The following is an 8,461-nucleotide window of genomic DNA, read 5'->3' as shown; positions in this document are numbered from 1 at the left end:
CTCCCTAGGATATGGACTTATCCGTAGTTTCTTTGTCTTTCCCCATGGGCCTCGCCCCACCTTTTTCCTTCCTAACCACCTCTATCTACGGCACTCACCGACTAGATATAAAGATGACAAGAGACGTGGCTAGAGTGTTTATTGTTTACTTCTGACTTGAGATCATTCACGTGGAAGTTGTTGTACCCATTCACTCCCAATATGGCTAGTCACACTCTCCCCACATTCACACTCATGTTAGAGCTCTGATAAGAGTGGTTTCTTTTTTAGAATCTCGACGACGTCTTCGAATCATTTAGACGCTCTCAAATCATCGTCCATTAATTATTGTAAGTCACTCCAGTGTTATATCGTTTCTTAATGGTTAAATATCAATGATGCTATTTTGTCCTACTTTATTAGGTGTTGACGTTGCATGTCAACATTATGTTTTAATATGCTTGCACTTTATATAAAATATCAAGGATCGCTTAGTATTCAAACAATACATGTGATGGTGATATCTATACTAGGCTTATGGATATTTGCTCATGTTTGTATTTCTTTTTAGGAAGCATTTTGTTCCCAAGATTATTAACAAAATGCATCGGTCATATTTTGGGATTTCGTAAATTATGAATAGATAATGTTGTCCCATGCCATAGTAAGAGAATTTAGGTGTACCAAAAATTAGTTGTTAAAACAAAATGCTTGTACAAGAAGTTTGATTTATAACATTGGAATTGTGCGTTTCAAACAGTGAAAGCGTTAGGAAAAATCTATCACATGGGGTGCAAGCTAATTGGAATCACTGATTCTCTCCATAAAATTATTTGACTAACCAATTTTAATGTTGGGGCCCAAGAAATTACCTAATTCTTCGAAAACCCAATGCTTTAGGATATCTTGAATCTTTTATGATCTCTTCACATGTCACGGCTTGAAGAATTATTATATATTATCATATGTTGTGCAACTTATATTGGAAGCTCTCATGTTCATGTTGGCCTTCAACATAAAGGTATTTCTATCCAAGGGTGCACACTTTGTTCAAATAGGTGGAATAATACTATTTATATATTCTTCCTTATTAGAATTTGAATTATACATGTTTGTAGCTTAATATGAGGAAATCTTGAAGTGCATTATTGTCTTCTTTTAGAGGGTGTGAATAGGAATGGGTCGCAAGTCGTATATTTCAAAAGGCCCTTTCACATTAGGCAGTGGAAGTAGTGAGTTCTTCTTTTTTACCTCCAGATGCCTCAAGGTTATTCTTGGTCCAGAAACCTTCTAGGTGGAAGAGTTAAAGTGAGATAGTATAAAGAAGATGAGAGATAAATTTGAAGTTATCAAAAGGTTTTCTTGAAGTTGTAAACATTTGAAATTGATGTAGTTTCTTTTGTCATAGTGTGAAGGGATTATCAATTAGTGTTCTTCAATTTACTTGCCAATAGAACCTCACAGGTGGAAGAGATAAAGTGCAGAGATAGTGCCCAACGGTAATCAGAGATTATGGGGTATGCTACTTCCTAATAAAGTATGCATGGATTCATTTCATGTGATGAAAATATGCCTTGAAACGTGGCTTATTTGGCTTATATATCTCCATCTGTCACAAATGTTAGCTTAACATATACCAAATAAACTAACATAAACATAAAATAACCAAGAGCAACTAACTCATGATCCTCACTTGAACATAAAAAAATAGATCGACTATGATAGATGATGAGAGACCACAGGCCTAATCCATAAACCAATGATGAAAAAACTTACATCAAGGATGGTAGAAAAACTTTTATAGCCAAGGGAGCTTTTAAATAACGACCAACCAGAGTTGAATATTAAGTATGCTTCATTGTTAAGAAGTGCATGTTTCACATGATACATGAAGTATCGATTATTGGGTCACCATCACTTGCTCCCATTCAAGGTGCACACATCACTACAACTAGGATCACAAATCCATTGAGCATCGAACCACAACAATGCCACATGGAGGCTCGTATTGGAATGTCCTCAATACCACCACCAAAAGTTTATAAACCAAAAAAGTTTTCCTAAAACTTGATGCTCTCCACGAACAAACAAGTGTTTTCTTATCCTAGATGCTTACGATGCCCATGTGTGTGAAAGAAGACAGCTCGGAAACGCTATTTTGGGATGCTGTCACATTCAATAAATATAATGACATAGTTTAGACTAATTACAATTAAAACATCAGTAAATATGGTCCTCTACATCAAATAGTAAACTTCAGATATGTGCTCATGAGAGATCATGAGTGCCAAGGGGATAGTAACTAAGGTTTGGGCCATTCCTCCGAGTGGGTTGGATTGTCCTCAAGCCAAGGGTGATATGGTAGTTCAACAACCATACGTAGCATATCAATTCAATATATATACCACAAGCAAGCATTCTAAAGAGCATCATAGTACGCTACGATATCTTGGACCATCGCAAAAGATGTTTTGAAAACATCCTGTTCCAATCCATGCCGAGAATAGTGATACAAGAAAGCTTTGGAGGAATACATAGCAAATGCTTTGGAAAGGCAATGTGACACCGGCGCAACAGCCGAATAGGAGTTGCTTAGCATCCCAGCAAACATGTCATATTCCCCCAAGTTGGCAGAACTCGTCGCCACACTCAAGGGATCCACTGACCATATTGGATACAATGCCTTATCATCAAACAATGAAACATCGGCTTCTGAAAGATTTTTACCCCGTAAAACAAGAAGATTTGCGAGGCAACGATCCACCTTCGATGAAGGTCTACCATCATATGCGGTTGGTTCTCGTCCTCCTACTGATTCTATGTACATCATCCGTTTCAGCTGTTTTAGATGTGATCTCCACGAGTATGTGGTGTCCCTCAAAAGGCTAGCTGGCATCTGTGTATCGTAAATGTTAGTTAAACTTCTATAGCTTTTCCATATGAAGAATGAAAAAGTTTTGTCTGGGGTGGCATGAAGATACGCCTAAGTTTTTGCACTATGTACTGGGAATACTCGTAAAGTATCCAAGCATAATACTTCTCTGTAGTATAAATGTTATTACTACATCGGGATTATGGTGAGTTTTGAAAACCTATAGGGGTATTCAGCTAAATATCCAGAAAGGTAAGAGGTATTACAGAGTTTTGCTTTTTCCTTCTTACCTGCGGTGTGGCTCGTATTGTCAACATTCGATATTGCGGATGTGAAGAAAGAATTGATAGCATATTCGAGAGAGTTTGATATCCTGAAGATCCTACGGTGCCCCATCGATTGTCGTAGGAAATATCACTCTTGCTGTAAATACCTGGACCAATGCATGCATTATGACTATGCAATCTTTGATAATAACAAATGAATCTGTATGTTCCAACCCAAATCAACTTGCAATCTTTAATGATAATCAGGAATTTATTTTCAAACCCAGCCAAGCTACACAATTTTTTATAGTGAAAAATTTACATTTATAGACCTTAAGCAAAAGTTTGAGATCATTATGCAACTGTTCCTTAATCAAGGGTCAATATTCAATACCAACCAATGTGATGAGCAACGAACCAACTTATGCAGATTTTTCATAATCAAGAAAATTTATGTTCAAAGCAAACCATGTGTATTACCCTTGGCAATGGAACTGTTCTTCTTGGGGTTTCTTGACACTGACCACGGACATAGATATGATGGCAAGAGTACAGAAGCTAATGCACGTGCTCCAACTTCATTCATATCTTGAAACGATGGCCGTTGGATGTTCACAGCCTTCTTGCACGTGGACATTAGAGACTCGTTGGTTACAATAACAATCCCATCGGTGACTTCGTGCAAATGGGCAATTGAGAGCAATGCATTGTAGTATTGCACACTAACCTCTCCATCTAATGGCCATATACAATAGCTCAATGTACAAGAAGATGGATACTCATCTCTTAGGGCCTCGGACATATAGGCACCTGCCCATAATGGTACAAGTGTCTCAAGATTATGTCTATAAGGGTATTTAGATTGCACATATGTTGAACGCTTACATGGCTCCTTAGAAGCAAATGTTTTTTAACTGACCTACGCCGCCACCAGTACCCCCAGCCAAGCTTTGAATGCTCACAAAGCCAGCAAAGGTGTCACATTTCTCAACCTGCAAAATTCTCATCTTTAAAAACAGAGAAGCAGCATGAATATAATTGATTGCAAGTTCAACACAAAGAGGCTTCGTGAGAATCTAGATATAGATATACCTCCCGTCGAATAAGATTCATTACGGCCTCTTCAGATTTGGGACCATTCTCACAAAAACCCCAGGCCCAGTTGTTACCAGAACCACTATGTAAGGTAAAAGAGCTATGTGTTCCATATCTCCATAACTTGTTAGAGTGTCTCGAATGCTGTTTTGCAGCAGCCACCACCTGCATGTACCATACTTTCTTCCATTAATTCTCGATTCAAAGGTTCACAACAAATATACTTTGAAGACAGAGGGAGAAAATATTAACTCCATTGTAAGTTAGTCATGGTGAATTCTTTCATAATGAAAGCCATTATTTACGAGAGAAAAAGTGGGGAAAAAACTCACGTTTGGCTCTGTATCGATCAAAACAGTTCGTGCAACTGCACATTGAGCAGTATGCATGGATTCTCTGAAGAAGTCACATGGAGGTTTCCCTGGCTTACTGAGAGCACAGAGAGAATCCAAGAATGTGGATCCCAACTGGATACCTCCTTGACCCACCTGGAGTAGTATGAATCCCATACTGCTGTTTCTTCATTCATCAGCAACCATAGCTCTTAACACTACAATAAAAACAAGACATTTACATGCGCAAAACATGAAGTGATTTGCTGCATTCTTGGTTCTAAATGTAGTCAAGAATTAACGTTCAGAAATTTATAGCTAATGAGATTAAATCTTTCACAGTCCATCCAGTGAGGTTTTGCTCTCTATGCATAATTACACAACCCAATATTCAGAAAAAACAGAGAATAAAAACAAAAACGAGAGAATGGAACCTGCAGATACAGCATAGACAGAACTTGTAACAATAAAAAAAGATAAGATAATTCAGGACAGAAGCAAAAATTAAAAAAATACATAGAGATGAGAGACAAGGAAAAGCTTTTGATCAGAGATAGAGATATGGAATCCAGGAACAAGAAAGAAAAGAACGAATAAAATGAAAGAAAGAAAGCTCACATGGCGCGAGCTCGTCGTCTGCTGCAGAGAAACAAGAGGAAGAAACAAAGAAGAAGAAGAAGAAGAAGAAGAAGAAGAGAAGAAGCAAGAAACGAAAATGGAGGCACTTGGTTTTACATATTCTCAAGAATACCCCTCTTCAATCATTTCTCAAAGCTGCCCTCCCTTTCTAAGTTTTCCATACACTTCATTGGTTATGTCTGGTCAAGTCAAGCCAAGTCAAGTCAGGTTTGTGATGTGACGAGCGCACATGCACATGATGAAATGGGTTAAAACTTATATATATATATATATATATATAAGATCGAAGGACATGGAAGAAGTATCTAGTTTTCCATACACTTCATTGGTTATGTCTGGTCATGTCTGGTCAAGTCAAGCCAAGCAAGCAAGGTTTGTGATGTGCCGAGCGCATATGATGAAATGGGTTATAACTTTTATATATATATATATAAGATCGAAGGACATGGAAGAAGTATCTTCACAACACTAGCTCCTAGAAGAAGCATGAAGAAAACTCTGATTCTACTTCTATGTGTCTCTTGGCTTGATCCCTTTGTCACTCCAACTCACGGTGGATGGTGAAAATCAATACCCCCCCCCCCCCCCCCCCCTTACATCATAGAAGAAACGTTGAAGCATTTCTCGGTAGAATGTATTAGTGCTTGATATTCACACGTTGAGTGGTTCGATATGTTTTTGACTCCCCAATTTGAGGCGTCCTTCAAAGCATTGCTCGTTCGTAACCTTCTTGGCTAATTTAGTCTTTTTAGTCGACTTGGAAGCCATCACCACATTGGTAACATCATGTCTCGTTCTCTTCTTTCTTGGTGAAATGGTACCTTTACCTCTCAACGCAGTCACGTGCCTCGCTCTTCTTCCTTCTAGAAAACATCACCTTTATGGATTTGATACTTCTTGCATGCATTACATCTTATGAAGAAGGGATGATGACAATTCAACAAAATATTCCAAGAATGAATAATAGGAACAAAAACAAACATTCAAATACCAAAGATATAAGTTATTGAGCAAGATCAAAGATTAATTGAGCTTGAATCAAGATTCAGTAGGACAACACACAATTGTTGAGAGCTCTATCTAGGAATGAAAGGTCATGGATTTGAGTCATGTTTGGACTAGCAGAGATTATGTATATTGCATTTTGCTCAGGGCTCCAGGGAATGAGGAGCTCCATAGGCCTATAAAAAGGAGAGGACAACTCAAAGCTCATTGTCTCAAGGGGGGGGGGGATTTTGGTTCAAGGCAGAAACACTGCCGAGTGAAAGAAGAGCTTTTGAAACCGTTGGTTACAAGAGGCAATGAAGCCATTTGGCTAGTCTACTTAATCGAAGCTCAAGAATCCTCTCCCGAATCTCCACTCTCTTCTATAATCCTGTCTACCTCCAATAAACTCCATGTAAGGGAGCTAAGTCATAACTCGTTCATATCTCGATCGTTACATGAACATGCATTGTATTCAAGAATTTTGATAATTATATCATATGATTTCAGGTGAATCCTTTGTCTATTATTACTTGTAATTGATCAGGGATCTCGATAAAAAAATTGGCTTTGAAATCTGAGCTCAGGGTATGAAGTTGCACGATCTAGAGCAATGACGAAAAGACGAAACTTCGACTTACCACAAAGAGAACTTTACTACACCCAAGATTGGACTCGCTACAAAGATCAAGACTGAATTTCCAAATCTTGATTCCTACCAACAAGCAAGAAGTTACGAGCCATCATATAAATTTCAAGCGGAGGAGTCAAACCCATTGTGTCGAATCTCGATCAAAGCCGACATCCCACCCACCACACGATGCCCAACAAAGGAGGACAAAATTGTAGTTTTATAAATTGTTTTTACTGTTGGACGTCCCTAACGTCACTCGACCTTGACCACACTACCATGTCACGGTTCACTTTCTTTACTCGTAACCAAAAATTGCCATGCCACTATACTAAGGTTTACTCCTTTTTAAATATTATACATATGTACATAAACAAAACTAAACAAACCCCTTTCCTATCTAGACTTAGAACCCCTTTTCCATTTCCCAATATATTCTTCCTATTACCAATATAAATCTCACCCCCTCTTTCCAAAGGGTATCTCACACAAAATGTCACGGATGAACAATTGGAGATAAAGAGATGGGGAAGTTGATGAGATAGGGAGATTGAGAAGTTGATGACAATGAGTAAAAGTATCTATTCCATGACTGGTGTTGATCTCCTTGATGTTAACAAGGGAGATCAACCCTTTTTATACATGTAGTGATGCATGATAAGCATGCTCATGCCTAGTCTTACATACTATAATATCAAGCATACTAATTCTTGCATGCCAAGTCTTACATATTGGGTCTTACATATTGGGTCTTACATATTGAGTCTTACATACCACTCTTTATACAAAGGTTTGAAGTCTAAAGTTTGTCTAGGAGAAATATATATATACAAGGGCCTAAGGTTCACATTCCAGTCGATGTTTATGACACAAACATTTGTATACAAATACACGCATATCCATCCCTACTCCCATGAAGATATCCACATTGTTACGAGCATGACAATAATTTATCCCGTGGTAAGTTGTACCGTAGTATTCTACCACGAGGATAAAGTGTGAGGTTTAATCAAGAGTGTAAAGAAGGGAGGATTACTTTTAATCCTAGGAATTGAGACAACACATAAGGGCCAAGTCTAAACTTGTTTGGGGGCCTTAGGTATGGCTATAAATATGACGCCCACCTACCCTACTTAGTCACATCATTCGACTACATCGAGACTGTGATCTTGTGGTGATCAGACTCTTGTACCGAGCACACAAGTAACATGTACAACTCGATGCCATGGCGGTGGTATGGGATGTCGATCGATGCTGATGGTCAAAGAAAACCACGCAAGTGGGTCGAGGACCACTCAATCGGACAATCGGATGTTGTACACGAAGGCGGATCGGCCCCGTCGGCGTGGAGGACGAGGTGGGTCCGCACGCAGTAGCGTCGGCTGACAAGAGCAGAATCGGAGGCATGGAGATAGTGTTGACAACAATTCCGAACCCTCCACAAGCAGGGGGAGCCAAAGCGACGCCCGAAACCGACAAGGAAAGGCTAACATGGAATGCAGGTACTCTGGTCGGAAGGGTCACAAAGAGAGTGAGTGCTAGAAGAAGCGTGGCGATTTGGATAAATCCGGATCTAACAAGACCGGACAAGGAAACCGACAAAGCTCGCATTACATAGAAGGATCGGAAGGATCCGGAACCCGAAAGACCGGACAAGGGCTAG

The 8,461-nt window shown here is 39.1% G+C and overlaps 1 protein-coding gene across 1 annotated transcript; it reads right to left on the bottom strand.

Annotated features, from left to right (window-relative positions):
* Window positions 1–2,153: 2,153 nt before the first annotated feature.
* On the bottom strand, window positions 2,154–4,871 carry LOC147855169 (uncharacterized). Its single transcript, XM_087329945.1, has 6 exons — window positions 4,545–4,871; window positions 4,210–4,377; window positions 4,037–4,109; window positions 3,598–3,927; window positions 3,142–3,284; window positions 2,154–2,875 (listed from the first exon to the last, which is right to left on the bottom strand). The coding sequence occupies exons 1-6, from the start codon at window positions 4,719–4,721 to the stop codon at window positions 2,399–2,401; spliced, it is 1,368 nt and encodes a 455-aa protein (XP_087186071.1). The 5' UTR covers window positions 4,722–4,871; the 3' UTR covers window positions 2,154–2,398.
* Window positions 4,872–8,461: the final 3,590 nt, after the last annotated feature.

The sequence above is a fragment of the Azolla caroliniana genome, unplaced genomic scaffold, assembly GCF_043228905.1.
Source record: "Azolla caroliniana isolate FFs.n. ecotype wild unplaced genomic scaffold, voAzoCaro1.0.p SCAF_14, whole genome shotgun sequence".
NCBI classification, from domain to species: Eukaryota; Viridiplantae; Streptophyta; class Polypodiopsida; order Salviniales; family Salviniaceae; genus Azolla; species Azolla caroliniana.
Note: the sequence above shows the minus strand (reverse complement) of the source record. Positions and strands in the feature narration are given on the sequence as shown.